Below are 19,504 nucleotides of genomic sequence, written 5' to 3'. Positions count from 1 at the left end.
ACAATCTTCATAGTGCACTTTCACCTCCCTGAAGTTGAAGCTACTCCTTTCAGATATCTTTCCACTTCAACATAAAGCAGATTGTTATGGTTTTGTTAGTGTTTTCATTATGTGGCTTTTTAAAAAAAGGTTTTGATGTCTTCCACAGTTCGCAGTTCTTTGATGAGACATTTTTTGGAAGTCAAATAATTCAGGGATATTTTGAATTACCAAATGCTCTTTAGTAGACTAAGTTTCTCAATGCAACTGTAATAAGTAAGAATCTACTTCCTTCACTCTATTATCAGTATATCCTAGAGCCAAAGTAAGATGGTTTTCTTGTTCCCACTTCTACTTACATATTATTTTAAAATGTGAATAATTTCATCATTTATAATTTCTGTTTTGGATTATAGTTCTGATCACCACATTTCTATGACTGCTTGAAGCCAGTTTAAACTATTATATATTCTTCAAATATGCTTTTAAGTAGTGACTTTGCTAGAAATAACACGACTACACTGCAGCCAAGTGAGATGCATTGTTTTTCTTCCTGTAAACTACCGCAGAGTATAAGACCGCAACCCACCACCTCTCCAAGGTCTTCTATCCTCACCAAATAAGCTACGAGTTCACTTCTACTTCTCTTTTCCCAGAAAGTTAAAGCTATATTCACTCTCAAATTCCTGCTGAACAAAACTTGTGCCATTGTTTTATGGTTCTGAGACACATGTGGGTGGGGGACATGAATGCTGTATTTTGATGATGGGCTTTCTGTCTGTAAAGAACCAGAATCACTGCTATCATGTAATTTTTCAGGCAGTTGGCCTGCAGAAGCCAGCTTATTTTCTTTATTTGCCATGTACTGCCCCAACTTCTAGGGGACTGTTTCTTTTTTTAACAAGGGTTTGGAAAAGGATGATGAACTTTCTGTAGTACATCACCGTACGTAGTTTATCTGGGCTCTTCACAGCTTGTCCAGTTGTTCTATTTATGTAGCCAACTGTTTTGTAGATTTCTTAACCTCCTTCATGCTTTGACTAATAAAATTAAAGACTCCTTTTCTAGAAAGGTCAATGGAATGATCCCCAGAATTATTACAAAAGTTTCATTTTTTTTTTTAACATTGTAGGTTTCAAATGTCATAGTCTCTTGAATTCTTGAATACCAGCACCCCCGCCCAGCCCTAGCACTGATGAACTGTGCCTAGAAGCCCAGGGAGTCCCTTGGCTCCTGTGTGAGCCCCACTCAGGGTCATTCAAGTGCGGCTGTCTGCAATTTATTTTAACAGGAAAATAAACCAGTGGTATGCGGGTTCCTTGTCCCCTGAAGACAAATGCAGTGGGTGTGTTTAATTTCATTAACTACAGTGCAGCCAACAACAAAAATGTATCAAATCAGCTTCACACAGCTTACACAGTGGCACTTGAAAAAAATCATTATTGTATTGGGTGTCACACTGGTAACTCTAGAATTTAAGAACAAATATATTATTGATGTTTTTATAACCCTTTGTAAATACACTGATAAAATAACTTATCATCATTTGAAAACATGGTGGGGTCCTGGTGAATATTTTCTCTCCTCTATATAAGGCTTCCTGTTTTCCCATGTACATTTTACGTACTGACCCCTGTGCCATTCTCAACCCTAAACCCTCATCTTTCAGGGTAGAGACAGTGGAGGCTGTCTTTAAACAAACCTGATGAGCATGGGGTCACTTTTTCATTCTGGCCTGACCCTGCTCTTGAGGTGGAATATCAGGCGCAATGACAGACTCATCTGAAATATGTGCCTGGTCATAGGGAACCCCAGGGGCTGGTGCTGCGAAAGGCCTGAGTGCACCCAGCCCCTCCTGCCGCTCCTAACGTGAGAGGAGGGCTTCAGAAACACACAGCGCCACCTTTGCCCTGCTCCCCTCCAAACCCTGCTCAGGAAAGCCAGAGAACCAGTGACCTGGAACACATGCTTTCTGAAGTCTGCAGTAAAGATTCTGCAAAATAACTCTCATTAGGAAATTCACCAGATTGGCGTGATTCTCAGTGCGTAACAGACTTCCAGGACAGTCTGCACCCCGTCTGACCATCTGTCTCTTGGTTCTGAAATGCGCTGCGAGGAGACCTCAGTTGTGCTACTGAAGGCCCTGCAGAGTGGCAGCTGCTGGCTCTTCTCCAGTCTGGAGGTGGAGAAGGAAACAACCCATTGGCCTATGAGGGGCAAAGGCGCAGGGGCTCACCCTCCTTGCCTGCTGCCACTATCCCTGTGCAGGTACCTTTTACTTCTAGAGTCTGTCTCCATTCCCATCCCGAGGTCATGCCCACAGGAATTAACAGCAAGAAGAGACCTCTGTGGGCTTGCGTTGAGTCCCCGAACTAGGGATGCAGGTGAGGGATGACAGCAGTTCCAAGGGGGGTTTCTTAGGGAATTTCCAGAGACGCCCTACGGCACTTTGTGCACATGTTAGGACTATTCCCTCACCACCGCCCTGTCACCCCCAGCCATGCACTCCCACACCCCCACTGGCACCCTTTAGATGGTGCCCCCACGCCCGCACTGCCACCACTGGTGTCCGGAGAGTGGCTGCATGCCACCCTCCCGCTGTGCGCTCCCTGCCTCCCTTCTAGGCCTCTGGAGCCGGTACCTCGGGCTGGAGCGAGTCCACGCGCCCCTTGGCGCTGCATGCCCCCCTCGCCACCCCGCACCCACCTCACCCGCCGTTGGCGTCTGGGTGTAGGCACCAACGGATCCACGCGCGGCCGCCCTACGCAGCCTGAACAACTGTGGGTGCCGGCCCCTGGGGTCCTGAGCGCTGGAGCCGTGCAGGCTGGTGGCCGGTTGGCCCAGAGTGCGGACCTGGGGCTGGGTAAAGGCTTTGTGAGGTTCAGAGCCCGGGACATGAGCGTGGTGAAAATGACTGAAGGCGAGTACATGCTGCTGCACGTGGAGGCTGCAGGGAAACGCTAGCGCTAGCTCAAGGCAGGCCTTCACGGCTCATCCTGGCGGCAGGGCGGTGGGGTGGGGGTACTTTCCAGCGGTGACAGCCGGGGGTGGGGAGCTGCAGGGAAGCGCCCGTGTCCAGGTCCTTCTGCCTGCCCGTGAAGGGCGTTTTCCCAGGCCCACTTCACTGGCTCCCTGCCTGGGCCGCATGCACTGTTAGGGGCTGCACTGGATGCTGCTGAACAAGGCAGGCGCACCCCTTGAGGTCTCTCTCCGCTTGCAGTAGTAGCCTGCGGAGGTGGAAGGCAGGCTAGGAGTGTGAGCCGCCAGGGAGGGCGCTCCAAGTTGTCGGCCGATTTAGCCCTGTGCGTTTACCTGAGGACCTGCTTTAGCATCCCTGCCTAGCCCAGGCCCACACTTCCGCTGGGGCTGTGGTGCACTGACCCCGACACACACACCCCCGCCCCACCCCCACCCCGGGCCGCTCACCTGCCCACCTGGGCCTTGCATTCAACAAATTGGTAACTCTTATTACACATTCATTCCAGTTAATGAATGTTCCTCTTGATTCGCAGCAGCATAGATGTACAAAGTTCCTGAAAAATAAGACAGCTGCTGTCACCACTGCTTTGCAGTTGCCTACACGCCTTCACTGTGAATAACCGCTCATCTGTAGGGGCTCCAACCTCTCACCTAGTTCTGTAACTCCTGTTCTCTACTTGAGGCTGACAAGCATCTGGATGTGGGATTGCCTGGAGCAGTTTCTTGTTTTCTTTCTCTTAGCAAGAAATTCAGGTCACTAAGCAGATTTTTGCGTGAGTAACTGTGGGTTAAAGTACGAAAAGAAGCGCTCTGCAAACAAGCAACAAATAAGGAATCTGAATAATAGTCATTTGGACACAGTGTGGAGGGAAAAGCCCCAGAGAGATTTAGAAAATGGCCATCGCGCCCCCTCTGCCCAGAGTGCACCTGGCAGTGTAGGGGGTCCTCACAGTCCCACCCTGGGGACCAGGCCCAGAGCACTGGGGAGAAAGGTCTCAGCTTAGAAAGACAGGCATAACCACATGGAGACAGAAGGCAATGCTGGTGACTGATTGTCAGGTTCATCTGTAGGCACTTAGGCACACAAGTTTATTGTTATTAGTAATAATAGGCAACTTACTGAATAAAATCAGAGGTTAGCCATTTCTATGTTCAAAGGGAGGAAAAGCTGGCAAGAGTAAATATTGCCTTTGTTTTGCTAGGTGGATCATGGACCCGCTGGTGCTGATTCAGTAGCAGGGCTTGTGGCTTTGATTTATTACAGGAAAAGGACAGGGCAACATTTGCAAAGGCTCCAGGGAAGAAGGCCTCTGGGATCAGGGAGGGCTCCCAAGATTCCTTCCCAGGGGAGCACTTGACTCCCCAGCATGGGCTTTGGGACAAGTGAGAGGCTGCCAGCAGAGACTCAGTGCCCTGAGATTCTGTTGGGGGCCTGTGCTGTGGGCATTTCTTACCTGGCACACAGCCAAGTTCCAGATCGCAGAATGGAAAGCTGATGTTTAATGCAAGCTACACTGTTTTCCCAAAGCGTTTTAGACACAGGGCGCCCCTCTTAACTGAAGGCAGTGGGAACCCTCCAAAAATCTGAAGTTTCCAGATGCCAGCTGGGCCAGCCTATGGGCAGGCCTTCCTGAGGACAGGGCTGCTAGCTTCCCAGCACTCTGGGTCTCATGTTTGACCTGGCTGTTTTAAGAATGCTGGGATACAAGGAGGTTAAAACTTATTTAAGTCATTTTATCTGTAGGATTTTATGACAAAGGACTTTTTGCATGATCTGTGTAGAATCAAAAGGGAGTTAATTTTTCACTTACAGCTGGGTTTCACAGAACACAAAATTAACTTAGTCATTTATTGAGTACCATGTGCTCAATAAAAAGGCCCCTAATCTCAACACTTCAGGCCCTTAGAACTTCTCTTATAAAATGCCTCAAGGTTTGGTACTGTAATCACAGTGGACACTTGGGGCTGAAACTGACCTGTCCAATAAGCATTAATGCCCTCATAGTTTGGCAAAATGACACCCTAATTATTTTTTTTCAGAGCATCATATCAAATAGATTAACATTCTCATCTCACTTGACCCACTTGGCAGGAAGAAACCTACATGCTGTGGAAGGGAGAAGATGGGAGAAGAGTTCAGAAGTCATGGAAAGAGAAAGGTGGAAGGGGCTCTGGACAGTTTACTAAACTGTGAATATCAGCAGTAGCGAATGCCCCACTTCCTAAAAGATCTGGATTATAATTTTCTGAAGTTGGGAATGAAAGTTGTTCCATATCAACTCAGGTATAATAATTCTTAGCATTTTTGTATATATATACCTTTGAGAATATGATGATCATGGTAGAATTGGCCCAGGAAAAAGGTATCTATTACTTATAGACAAAATCCTGTTCTATAAGAAGCACTGGTTATGATACTCAAGCTGGAGCCCTATTAGTCACAATACACGTATACTGTGTAATCCTGATCACTTCGCTGTCATAAAATCTTTCTTCAAGCTAACCTGGCTTTGTTCTGTAGCATAAACCTCTCTCTACCATTTCTGTCCTGTTTGCCTAAGAAAAGATTATTAAGACCTGCTTGTATATGTTTTTCATATATGCTTGCAAAGGGTTATGAAATTTTATCATGATTATTCTGGAAGTTGAAACTTTTCTAATCTTTCCTTGCATACTGTAGCACAGAGTGCTAGTTACTTTCCAATATCCCATTCTCCCTTCATGAGAATAGGCACCTTGTTTATCTCAGTGAAACCCAGCACCTAAACATGTGTATGGTGTGTGGTGAAAGCTCAGGTATTGAGTGGGTATTGAATGACTAAAATGAATGAATAAATGAGTTTACTCCAGATCATGTAAAACGCTGATCATAAAGTCCTCCCAGAAGATATTAAGCCATCAGCAGCAAATGCAAAGTCTTTGTTTCTATCACAAAATCAAATTCTTGCTCAATTCAAATCACATTACTCCTAATAGTCTCCCTCTGTTCTCCCAGACTTGCTACTGTTATAGGAAAGGGTTTTTTTTTCTTCTTCTTACTGCTCTCCAATGATCTCTTCAAACAAAATATTTTAAAATCTATTTCCCTAATAGTTCTTCCCATTATTTTTTTGGCTTAACAAATTTAAAATTCTTTAGTTTTTAAGGTCATGCATTTCTATTTGTGTGTTAACTACAAGCACTAATTTTAAACTTAATCTCAGATATTGTCTCAGGTCTATAAGAATCATTCAAAATGGTATCTAATGGCATTCCTAAAACTTCAGACAATAATATTATTACCACGGAATGGAGTCACTAGATACTAAGGATTTAACTAGATGCTTTTTACTGAAACTGAACTTCACCGAATCCTTTCCCATTCTACAGTGACCTCCCACATTTCAATATATTGCCCATTCTTGTCACCAAACCTTACTTATATCTTTCAAACTATTAAATATTAATCAGCTCTGCTTCCCTGATTTTTGAGGTGATGTTTCTCTCCTGCTATTCTTTTAATGAAGGAGAACACTCCTGCTATTCTTTTAATGAAGGCGAACACTCCTTCTGGTCCTTTCAGCACTTTATGTGATTAAAGGGTTCGTAAATGTTCACACTTCTTGCAATTACGTATTATTTTCTTCTTAATATTTTTTCCTTACTCCTCTCCAAAAGTTGTTGCTATTTTTTGAATATTGGGGCTAACTGATTAACCTCCTCTTCTACTTTTATGACCTGCCTATTTACAGTAGAGCTCCTTGGTTTTCACTCACATTTCTTTTCAATCTAGCCACCTTTTTGTTAGATATTTGGAGCTTTCCTGAAGTGCAGACTTCTCTACATTTATCCTCTTGATAAGGGAACTCAAGAGTTAAAGATTTTTGCCTTAGTTGATAGGCTTAAGTGGAAAGCTGTTATTCCAGGAACTGGAAGGCAGGACTCATGAAGGTCATAAGCAATTCAACCTTTGTGCCCCAAGGGGTCTGCAAGCTGGTGGAGATTGTATCTGAGTCATTGTGTTCCAGGGAGGGAATTCCCAAGACACAGATAAAGAATTGTTGATCAATAGAGAAAGAAGCACTAGGTAATTCCCTTAACTTTTTTTCACAAACCCCTTACCTAACCCTTTCTTCTCCTTATGAAAAGGTTGACTTGAGATGCAATGTTAAGATGGTCCTTGAAGGTATATAATCCACAGTCTTCTCAAATCATCAGCATCTGGATTCAACCCTTGCCTCTATTTATTGGTTCTGGTAGTGACAGGCAGCACTAACTCACTTGACTTCCAGTTTCACTCTCTTTCCCAGAGTAGCTTTCCAAATAAGTAGAAGGTGATGAAAATAGAGAAAAACAGAGGTCATCAGATGAGCTCTTCCTAAATCTTCTCTCTACCAGAAATGTCTCCATGGCAACACAGTCCTTTCTGCCTCCTTGGTTTTTTATCATCCCAGAGCTAATCCATCCTTGCTCTGGAGTGCATCCCCTTCTGCCTTCTTGGGGGCCTTGCTCTGTCATTCTCCCTTGTCCTTTAACTGCATCCTTTTGTAAATTCCTCCATTAGCTCTTACCCTTTAAAATATAAATATGCTCACACCTTAAAACAAAGTATATTTCATTTGAAAATAAAGTATCCTGGCAGTGTATCTCCATCTAACTGTTGTGGAGTAAGTGCGAGAACCAAACGGTCGGAGACAATCAAATTAGAATTTAAAGAACCTTTATTAGCTGGCCAGTGACTGCCCACCAGTCCACAAGCCGGACTTAGGTGGACAGCCCCGACCTTAGGGATTGAGGGGTTTATAAAGCATTTCAGGTGCAGGAACTTGGACAGAAATACAGCTTGTGTAAGCAAAAAAAAAAAAAAAAATTTCCCACTATTCCCCAGGTCATTGCTCAAAGGAATCAGTTACTGCTATTCCCTAAGTCGTTGCTCAAAGGAATAGGTCACTGCTCAAAGGAGGAACAGTTAGGTCAAGTTCCTTGTTCTGCTTGGTCAGAGCATGCAACCGCGGGGGTCTGGTTCCCGGGACCCAAGTTCAACTGATTACCCTACCGGCTGGACATCTAAGAAATACCCTTTAACACTAACTACTACCACATCTCTTCTCAGCCAAATGGTTGGGAAGAGAAGCCCTCTGTTGCCGTCTCCCCTTTCTTACATCCTACTCACTGCCTGCCATCCTGCTGGCACACTTCTTTAGTCAGCCATCTGTCATAGCGAATGGCATTTGTAGCTTTTCTGCCCTCCCCACAACATTTGACTATGTTTAGGGAATGATATATGGAACCCAAGACTCGGCCACATGAGTGGCTCGACAAAGTGGGGGGGTGGGGGGGCAGGGTGTGGAGTGACTACAAGGTGAGGGGAGAGGGGTGGCGCATTGTGAATCACTTTTCTGTGATGTGGGCGCGTGCAGAGAATGGAGGGCGTGACCATGGAATGTGTTGTGATTGGCTGGTGCCCGCTAGGGTAGCTGCCTTCAGTTGAGAGGCTGCTGTAGGAGAAGGAGGAGCTTCGGCTGTGCTCTCTTCTTGGCAGTGGTTGTGGTTCTCGGTGGTTGTGGTTGTCAGCGGTTGTCTGATCTCCACATCTTTTCAATCAATTAGGCTGCTCGGTATCCTCACAGATTAGTCAACTCGGGAGGTGGTAGCAGCTCGATAGTATCACAGGTGGCAGCAGGGGCTGGCCGGGCCCTGAGCCCGGCCCAGCATCCCGCAGTCCACAGGCCCCTGTACTGCACGGGTCTTTCTCATTGTGTGTGTGCGGAAGGGGGTGCCGCTGAGTTTAAGTGGTGACAGCAGCAAGCAGTGGAGGCGCCTCATGGGGAACAAACTCACTTGCTGCCTAAAGCCCTGTGCCGGCCACAAGCGGAGCCGGCACAGTGAGTGTGTTATGCCAGATGATGAGTCTGATGCCTACAAGGTGGGTGACAGCAACTCAGTGGCAGCACCATCAGTTCCAGCTGCCCTGGGGTCCACTGAGTCGAATTTCGGAGCCTGCAAGAGTTACCATGTGCCACGCATCAGAGACCAGAAAGTGCTCGAAGGTAAGGAGGCAGCAGGAGTTCTCTGCTCTCAGGTGCACCTCTGACTAGGCTGCCCCCCCAGAATCCCCTGGAAGGGAGCCACCACCTAAGGCTCCTTCCTGGCACCAGAGGCTTTCCCAGGGCTGGTTCTGCCTGGCGTCCCCGTCCCTTATTCTTTGCCCATCGTGCCTGGCCAGTTTCTTTCCCTTTTCACTACCCAAATGCCCAGTTCTTCCTTCTATTCCCATTTCCAACAAGCCTGAAACACTCCAGTCTCTGCCCTTCCTATGTATAGTTCTGTTTAGTGTCTGGTGGGACTCTGAGAAGACTTTTGAGCATATATTCTCCCTTTTCTCAATAAAAACTTGAATATCCCAACTTCAGAGTATCCATTCCATCTCCCTATCCAGATGGTACTTAAGTGAAGGGCCTGGTGGTACCCTTGCTCCCACCCATTAAGATAGTTGATACTTGGGACAGTTTAGCCTCAAGGATTTTTAGGGTTTGTTCTTTCAATTCAAAATATACCATACGAGAGTCTATGTGGTGTTTTGAGTAGACTGTTTTCAGTTGCCAGGGTAGAAGCTCTTTATCCCTTCAAACTATAATCTGAACACAGAAAGAAAGAAAATGGTAGAAGAGGGAACTTAAATTTATTGAAGGATGTGAAATGTTACTGCCAGTACTACAGAGAATAGTTTATTTTTGTCATGTTTTGTTTTACCCAAAAGAGAATCCATGGAGTTCTGACTACTTTAATATACCCACTTTGACACAAATATGTCCTCAGTCTTAATTCATGACTTAACAGACTTCACTTTCACATTGCCTGTTCTGAAGGAGCAGGAGGTTGGCTCACCAGAATGTTGGTCAAAACTTTCAAAGGAGAAGAAAACAAATTTAGACTTTTTAACAGTTTTGGGAGTTAAGATGCCAGGTCCTGCACCAGAATGTTTGTCTCCATGGCTCCCTCTCCATTCTCTCCCCTCCTGCCAATAGATTCCCTTTTAACTGTAAGAATGTTGAGTTCTAAAGCACAAACTGCTAAGGGTGGGGGGAGGGAGAGGAAGGAGGAGAGATGAAATGTTTGGTTCACCCTGACCGGATAGCTCCAGTTGTTGAGAGTATCATCCTGATACGCCAAGGCTGCCAGTTCCATCCCCAGTCTGGTCACATACAAGAATCAACCAATGAAGGCATAAGTATGTGAAATAACAAATCGGTGTTTCTCTGTGTGTGTGTCTCTTCTCTCTCCCCTCCCTCTCTCCCCCTCTCTTCTACTCTCTTCCTCTCCCTTCTTCTTTCTCCCTCTCCCTCCCTCTCTCTCTCTAAAATCCATAAATTAATTAAAATAATTCTGGGTAACAATGTAGCTAATGAAGACTACATTTTATTTCATTTCATAGAGGAAAATCCTTATAGCTCTTACTCTGTTTAAACTTTAGTTGAATGAAGGTTACATTTTAGAATCTCTCCATAAAGTGGGCCTATCTTAATTTAGTCCAGTTTCAATTATTTCCATTTGAAATTACTGTCTACAACTCACAAGCAATATTTACCCTTCCATCCTATGTCTATAAATGCCTTACAATGGATAAGAATGAAAGTAGACATCATGAAATAGCATGAATTTACTACATTAACTAATTGATATATTTTAAATAGTTTGTTCTGGTGACAAATTGAAGCTTAGAGTGCTCTGGACAAAGAGGGACTTTAATAGAAGCTGGTAAGAGGGCAGATCAAGTAACAAGGATTAAGAATGGGACTATAATAAGGAGTGTTAAATCAGAAAAGTTGAAAAAACCAGAGTCCATTAGTATAGAATTTACATTTTTATATTAAATGTGATAGTTAAAATTTTATTTCAATTTGTTTTTAATTTTGGAAGGGCACTCAAAAAAGTGATGAGAAACGTCACTTTCAGCATTTGCCTATTATTAAGTTTCCATAGAAACAAGTTCAGAACACCAAATATAAAGTCCAAGCACACTGAAAGTTTGCTTTTAATGTATTTATTTCAGACAAGCCTGTATCAGTTTCCCTGGAAACTAAGAATTACCTACTTAGATGTAAAACATTCTGGCTTTTTTACCATGCTGAATTGAATTATTTGGTTACTTACACAAAATCACACATGGCTGATGCTCTACCTTGTTCTTCTGAAACAGTGAACATGATTTCTTAAAGTCATTTCAAAGGGATACTTTTAAGAACCTAGTACAGACTTCAGATAGACTTAAGAGGATTTTTCTACTACCTTGCCTTTAACAGAATATCAGTAACACACAACAAAAGACACTAAGGGTCTGTTACCCATTTTATAATTACTCATCAACTTTTCATACAGCCTTTTATCTTCTAACCTTACAAGCTTTGCTAATTTGCCGGCTAAAGGTACCTCTCTCAAGTGACCGCTTTCTCCCCCTGCCCCTGAGGAGCAAGTAGGTAAGGAACTGGCAATATTATGTGAAAAAAACTGAGCAACAGATCTTTACTCTTTCTGATAGCTATTTTAAGCCCATTTTGTTGTTGTTGTTGTTGTTGAGAGTATTAATAAACATTTGATGTAAAAGATTTAGAAAATACAAAAAATTCACTTATGCTCAGAATATTCAGAACTTCTATTAACACGTTGGTGTTTATTCTTCATGAACCTTTTGTATGCATATAAACTTAACATTGTGTTTATTTTACAAAAATGAGGTCACTCTCTATGTGCTTCCTTATGATTCTTTGTTATAAAGAGAAGTAACAACATAAGCTCCCAGAACTGTGCATAGCAGCTAGAGAGCTCTCCAGGGTGTATTTCCAGTACGTGCTGGAGCTCTGCTGCTGCCTTTAGTAACCGCTCAGTGCGCCATCACGTGGCCGGAGCATCACTTAGTTACTCCTCACACCCATTATGGCTGGCCATCTTTTTTATTTTTTATTTTTTGTCATTTTTGTTGTTAATTGTATTTATTTATAGAGAGAGGGGAAGAGAAGAAGAAAGAGGGGAAGAGAAATATCAATGCAAGAGAGAAACATAAGTGGTTGCTTCTTGTACACACCCTGACTGGGAAAAAACTAGCAACCCATGAATGTGCCCTGGCCGGGAATGGAACCGGTGACCTTTTACTCTCCATGACGATGCGCAGCCAAGCCACACTGGCCAGGGCTGGTGGACCATCTTTCAAAGTGAAACTATGCCCTGGCTGGGTGGTTTAGTTGGTTGAAGCATCATCCTGTGCACCTGTGGGTTTAATCCCCAGTCAGGATACATGCGAGAGGCAGCAGATTAATGTTTCTCTCCCACCTCAATGTCTTCTCCTGCCCCAAATCAATAAACATATCCTCGGGTGAAGATTTAAAAAACAGTGAAAAGGTACACATTTCTATTATAGTGCTTTATTCTGGGGACAGAAATGAAAGTGGATGAATAGTGCCCACCTGTAGAATTAAAATGATATACTTTGTTATAACGATTAGGATGTAATTTTTGTAGTTAAGATATTTTAGCATTAAATGTTTTTATCTCAAGTTAAAGTTATCATTGGTTTTTCTTTGGACATTAGAACTCCTCTTTTAGATTTTTGTGGGTTTTGTATCTTTAATTCTGAATAACTACTACTCTGAAATCTGAAAGAAATGCTAATCTTAGATGACCAATCAAAAGATTGCATCAGATAAAATCTTAAAAGATGTAAAACAGTTGGGAGAAAAGGAACTGGTTTTGTGTACACTGAAACAGTGAGCTATTTATTGGGCACCATTCCAGATGCAGGACAAACAGTGACATCCAAGACCAAGCCCCTACTCTAACTCAGGGTTTTACATTCCAGAAGACCCTGGAAGCATACAGCACACCAACAATCAGGAGCAGCAGGGTGGTTGAAGACCGCTGCTCTCTTTAAGCAACACTGAGCAGTTCTTAAATGGGAGGGAACCCATCAAGATGTGGGAGGAGAGGCTTCCATGCCAAGTTCCTCAGATGGGAATAGCCAGAATGCAGGCCAACAACAGAAAAAAAGGGGGAATGGGGAGGATGGCTGAAGCCCAGTGGAAGGGATACCAGGAGGAACATGGTAGATTAAGGCCTTGGATGCCTAGTGCTCCTTGACAGAAAATATGAAATTTAGTCTAGTTGCAACGTAGGATTACATGTAGGGAAACGATGCTAATTCTATAAAGAGCGAGAGTGACGGTGAGAGCGAGAAAGCTACTCTGTGAGAATAGGGTGGAAGCAGGGAGTCCTGGTGGAAAGCTGGTACAGTGGCTCAAGTGAGAGCCAAGAGTGCCTTGAGCAACAACAAATATATATATGTAAGGGCCTAAAATAGGCTGATTTAAAGAAATTAAATAAAGCTAAATCTAGTAGCAAGGATATGAGTGGACAAGTCATAGAAAGAAAGAAAAAAGCAGATTACCTTTAAACATGTCTTTACACATAAGAGAAATGCAGGCTCTACTGTAGTTTCTCTCCTATTGGGAGAAGATCCATAAACTTGACATTGCGTTCTTTGGTAAGGCTCTGAAGAAAGAGTTACCTTCATATATTGCTGATGGAAATGCATAATGGCTTGATGTCATGAGGGGAATGTTGGCACAACTCACAAAAATGCAGGTGGCATTAATCAAGAAATCCTACTTTGAGAAATTTATTCTGAAGACCAATATGAAACCACATATTCACAAAGTTTTTGTTGAATTATTTTCAAAATAAATATTGGAAATAACTCATATCCAGTAAGGGACTGGTAAAGTGAACTGGTACATCTACATGGTGGACTACTATGGAGCTATAAGCCATTTCTTTACTGCTATGTGGTGATCTCCAGGTTAAATTACATAAGAAAAGAGACAGGACATACAGGAATCTATGTTACAGAAGCAGGGAAAGTACATATTTACTTACAAAAAATAAAATCCCCCGCTGAGAGAAATTTTTGCTAATTGTCTGACTTTTATTCCTTTCCTTTAAAGGGCAGCCAAAGCACATATTTACTTAAGGTGGACTTTGGGTATGGGCAGTAAGTGGACATTTCATACACTTTTCAATAAAATGTTAAGTGTTCATATTTTTGCTTTTGAGTTAATTTTTGAAAGCTTTGCTCATCATTTTCTGTGCTCTATATGTAGTATATAAATTGCTCTTCCATTTCATTTGCTCCTCACAATGTTTTGAGTTAGGTAATATAGGCATTATATCTGTTTTACATGTGAGAAAACAGGCCCTGAGTGGTATAAATTGAGTTGCCCAAAGTTTGAAAAATGAAGCTTGATAAGGCAGGAATGTAAATTCCAGATCCATGGCACATAGAAATAGAATTTATAGAACGACACATCATGTGAGCAGCTTTGGGGATACTACCTTTTTTCACTCACCCCCTTTTTTAGTGTATTAAAGTAAACTTTAAGGTTAAAACAGCATTACAGAATGTGAAAAAAGATTGAGGTAAATCGCTACCCAGAAATGTTCTTAAAAGTCCAAGACACTGAGCAAAGGAGTTTTTGAAAATATTTTATGAAAGCTTCATGCAAATTGACAACGTCAGGGCCCAAGTGGGTACATACATACGGTACATACACATGATAGGCAACTCAGCAAAGTGGAAATAACACTGTTCACTGTGGTCAAACTGTGTAATCAAGGAAATGGAGATTACAGGTGCTTCATTCACATAACTAGAATGTTTTTTCAAGTATCCAAAGCTCAGGTAGAAGCTAAAACTGCTATGATTGGGAACCTTAAACACTAAATGGCCCTCACCTGTTTTAGAATGCAACTTAGTATTACATATGGAGTCATTGAGCCATAAAAATGATCTAACCTTTTGGTATAGTCATCTTATTTTAAAGAGTTTTTGTAAGGAGATTTTTAAAATTGATTTAAAAATACTATATATATGAGATTTTTTTTTTTTTTTTTTTTTTTTTTTTTTACAGTTGATAACAATAGATCTTTGGAAGTACTTAAACCCCAATAGGAGGTCGGCTAGGTAAAGTGTAGGAATTACACTTGGCGGGCTGTTATGTATCCATTAAACAGCAAATATGCTGCAAGTAAAAAAAAAAATCTATCTCAAAATAGCTTAAAATTTTTACAAGGACAGTATTGACTTGTATAACCAGAGTTTGCAGAGTAAAAAATCAAGGTTCTCCTTGATTCAGGAATTAAATGATCGTCTCAGAACTTGTCTCAGTTCTGCTCTCCTGTTGACTTCTCCTGAAAAGGCTTTCTCCTCCTGCAGGCAAAGGGAATCCACAGCTCCACTTTCTCTCAAGATCTGAGTGCACTCTGTCTGTGTCTGAGGTTTTTGGGAAGTCACAGGCCAGCTGTGATTGATTGGCCAGTCCGGGGGCATGTGCCCACCCTAGAACAGGGGAAGTTTCAACTTTTTGTTACTTGAGCTAATTTTGATTTTTTTCCCCCCTGAAGGTTGTCATTTGTTTTCTTCCAGCATTTATAATTTTTTGTATTTAGAGCCTAGCAGCACATCTTGGTTTGAGGCAAGTGTGTGTATGTGTGTGTGTGTAAGTGTGTGTAAGCCTGCTTCTTCTTTGATTCTGATATGATACGTACTTTTCCTGGGCTTCCCACTGAAAAGTTTAATTAAACTTTATCATGCTACAGGTGCTGATACGTAATATGACTACTTCTGCATACATTTGTTCTTTTTTAAAAAAATTTAATTGCAATATATTTGCTTTATTTTTTGTAGGAAGGAGTCTTGATTTCTTTCAGAAGCCTAGGTTAGAGGTGGCTGTGATAGTCTCTGCCTATGACTTTGTGCAAACTAAATTAATCCATTTTTCCAAATAGCTAATGTTATCTAATTTTTCAAATATGTGGGAAAATACCTTTAAAATAACTTTATGGGTCTTTTACATTAGAGTATTGAATAGAATTTTTTCACAAAAAGCAATTTAAAGAATTTTCTTGAAGAAAAAGGCAGGTGGATTGGCCATATTAATTTGTGGTGTTAACAGTGCCATTAAAGTGGATGGCTCAGATGTCTGTTTAACCAGGAAGTCCCAAATTATGTTTGAGCAAAATTCCAACTGTATTACTTGGAGGACAAAAAAGGGATTCTAGTTAAATAAATTTGTGAAATGATGTGTTAGACATTATTTATTACTAGACTGATTCATTTTTAACATATCAATGAGCACTTTGATTCTCAAAGAACCAAGGATATAGTTTATTTAAATTTGATCACCGAATCCCTTTTAAAAAAAATAGAACTATTATTGTGTGACTTAGGAAATATTGCCTTAACCATTACTTTATCGGTATCTTGACCCACTTTCTTGTAAGACTGGTTGAGTGGTTTGAGGTGGATATTACTGGAGAGTATCATAGGGTTTGTTTCTTAAAATGACAACTTTATTATTCCATATAATGGCAAAGTTTGTGTTATTAAAATTCAAGTACTTGTCTTGTATTCTTCCCTAAATAGAAGATTATCCCACCTTGGTGCGGGGTGGACTGCATAGGTGCAGGGAAAAAAAAAGTTTTACAAGTGGCCTTTATAATTAACTCCAGAAAGTATTTTTATTATTGAAGCCCCAAATTAACTGTGTGGCATGGAAGGAAGAAGTGAGACTTGTAGCTTTGGAAATTGAGGGCATAATTTAAAAAAATGATTTTGATGAAAGTATTAAAAGTGTTCCTGTAGATGAGTGCATTGAGCTTTTATGCTCCTCTTTTAAATCTGCCAGAATGACTAGCCCCAAGTAAACCACAGCGAACCAACTGATTTTTTGAATGGAGTTAGAATTAGCCTAAATGTCTAAAGAACATTTACCAAAAACAACTCACTTGGTTTGGACATATCTGATATATTAGCTGGTATCTGCTTCTCATTGACCTCAGTGTAGTTTGCTTCTAGAGACTGTTCCTGAAATTTGCTAGTAACATCAGCTTAAAAGAAAAAAACTGTATTTCTAATTGATAAGTGGAAGGAGGAAACACATATGTGATTCACCTAAAAGTTTTATAGATTATTTAAGTGCAAGTTAAAGAAAAAGTCTAAGACATAGGCTGGTTTCCCCCTACATGTAGAGAGAGATTCTACAGTTTTATATTTCCCCAGTAGAATTTTTATATTGTTGCCTTTACTAAAATTGGCTTGTTACCATTACTAAAAACTCTTCCCAATGCTGTTAAAAGTAATTAAAATTGATGTGCAGCTATTTTTAAAATTATGTATTTTTCTACTCAACTAAATTATTGTGCCATTTTCTCTTCCTCTTCCTCCTATACAGAATTGGCTTCAGAATTAATTCCATTGGACCACCCAAGGGCAGGCACAATTTTCCTGAAGAAATCGCAAATGGATGGTAAGTGAAGATAGGATTTAGGTCACAGTTAGGTTTTATTTGAACAAATCAAAAAATCAGTTGTCTGAGGGTTGAATTTGGGATTTTTGCTTTATTTTGATAGTTCTCAACATAATGACCCTATCTCACATCTAAAACTTATTTTTAACTTTATTTTTACTGTTGACACAATTGGAGATGTCCCATTTTCCCACCCCCCCATGCTAACCTCCACCCAGCCCCCACCCCACTTCTCTCTGGCCATCCCCACACTGTTTACTGTGTCTATGGGTCATGAGTATACGTTCTTTGGCTGATCACTTCACCTTCTTTCATCCAGTCCCCCCTCCGCCTCCCCTCTAACTGCTGTCAGTCTGTTCCACATGTCCATGCCTCTGTTTCTGTTTAGATTGTCAATATGTCTTGTTTATTAGATTCCACATAGAAATGAGATCATATGGTACTTGTCTTCGTCTGACTGACTTATTTCACTTAGCATAATAACCTCCAGGTCCTTCCATACTGTCACAAAGGGTAACAGTTCCTTCTTTTCAATAGACACTTAGTATTCCATTGTGTAAATGTACCACGGATTTTTATCCACTCTCCTAATGATGGACATGTGGGCTATTTAGAGATCTTGGCTATTAAGCTAGTCAAAATCCTCTCATCCTAATGTAATGCTGCCAAGGTACATCAGAGCAAACATAGGCCTGTGGGGTTTCCCAGAAGCTTAGCATCAGTATGTGAAGCTAGTGGCAATTTGCTGTGTCCTATTTGTTTTAGGGTAAGAATCAGAACTGTAGAATTTTAACACTTCTGTTTGCCTGCCCACTTTCTTTAATGTTATGTTAAATCAAGTTTATTTTCATGGCAGATGTGTATTTTGCCTGTTTGGAGCTGATCATTTTAGTTCGATTGCTCTATTTCTCAGTTTCTTCCAGAGCCATGGGCTGCGCTCATATAGAGAGAGAGTGGTGACGGTAGAGGAAGAGCTGTCCCATGCCCCTCTCTTCAGTCCTAAGGAGTATGTGGTCAGGATGACTGCCCCACATTGAAGGAGGCAGTGTGGGAAGACAAAGGACAGCCCAGACTCTCTTTGGAGCTTTCATTCTTCTTCTGACACTTGTTAGAGCAAAATGAATTTGTGTGCTGTGATATGTTTAGTTAGGTTAGCCACATTCATTTTTAAATTTAAATTTAAATGGGTTACTTTTCAAATTAGTCAAGGCTTATTTAATTTTTTTAGTGAGGTATTTTAGTTGGTTCTTAATAATTGTTCAGGGTGCTTCAGGGTTGCTGGTGCATGTATGGCTTAGTGCCTGCCCAGAAACTGGTTCTAAGAGCTGTCAACTGTTAGATCCCGGTGATTCAAGTAAGGTGGGTATATGCATAAATGTAAAATTAGAAACTACTACTGAGTAGTGGTTCAGATATGCAACAGGTAAACTTTTTTATTAGCTAATTTTTCCCCCTGGCCTAACTTGCTTTGTTCTTTTCTGTATGTGGAGAGACTTTTATTTGTACCTAATAGAGAATACCTGTTAGGTCAAAAAGTAAAAGTTAGATTTTGGGTTTTATTTTATGGGATTAATCTTCACAGGTGACTTAAATTATTAATTTTGTTGGAAATTATTTTAAAATGGAATAAAATTTTGTCTTCTTTTGTATGTTGTTGATTTTGTGTTTCTGTGGCATCATCATCAGAATTGATCACTCAATTTTTTTTTTATTCTTAGTACGAGGAAAGCAGAACTATTCATATCATGTAAGTAAACAACTGAAAAGTTAAGTAAAAAACTAATAATTTGAATTAAAAATAGTTGGCCGTAATTAAAAAAAAGAACATAATGTACCCAATATCATTAGCATAAACCTGTTTTTGTAAATTTTCTAAATCTCTATTATCTTATCAAATGTACACATTTAGGAAAGTTTTTGGCTTGTAATGCCCCACCCCTTTTTTAAGAGTTCTGACATTTATGTTAAATTTCTATAACGAAATTGTGGTATAGAGTTACCTTAGTTTTTTAACCAGGTGAACAACATAATAGCCAGGTTAATTTTTAGCGCTATTTATTGACTTCCTGCCATAGCAGGTGCAAGCTTAGCTTTCTCACGCCACCGTGGCCTTGTTTTTCTCCCTCTGTCCCGTCAACATGTATCACAGTGTTTATTAAATCAGAATCAATGTGTACATTTTTATGACTATGCAAATTTTTTTTTAATGCTGA

At 41.1% G+C, this 19,504-nt stretch overlaps 1 protein-coding gene and 1 pseudogene across 1 annotated transcript in view; one reads left to right on the top strand and one right to left on the bottom strand.

The window, feature by feature from the left end:
- Nucleotides 1-237: 237 nt before the first annotated feature.
- LOC150019639 (KATNB1-like protein 1 pseudogene) lies at nt 238-1,131 on the bottom strand (annotated as a pseudogene).
- A 7,630-nt stretch (nt 1,132-8,761) lies between these two features.
- Nucleotides 8,762-19,504, top strand: part of LOC150019638 (cyclin-Y-like protein 1) — a 36,728-nt gene continuing 25,985 nt past the window's right edge. The window contains exons 1-3 of the mRNA XM_090267366.1: nt 8,762-8,987; nt 17,217-17,291; nt 19,010-19,038. Coding sequence (XP_090123492.1) covers nt 8,762-8,987; nt 17,217-17,291; nt 19,010-19,038 — 330 coding nt within the window. The remainder of the gene's footprint in view (nt 8,988-17,216; nt 17,292-19,009; nt 19,039-19,504) is intronic.

This window comes from Furipterus horrens, unplaced genomic scaffold, assembly GCF_987537825.1.
Source record: "Furipterus horrens unplaced genomic scaffold, mFurHor1.1.pri manual_scaffold_2, whole genome shotgun sequence".
NCBI classification, from domain to species: domain Eukaryota; kingdom Metazoa; phylum Chordata; class Mammalia; order Chiroptera; family Furipteridae; genus Furipterus; species Furipterus horrens.
The sequence above is the reverse complement of the archived record's forward strand: the minus strand, read 5'-3'. Positions and strand labels throughout refer to the sequence as shown.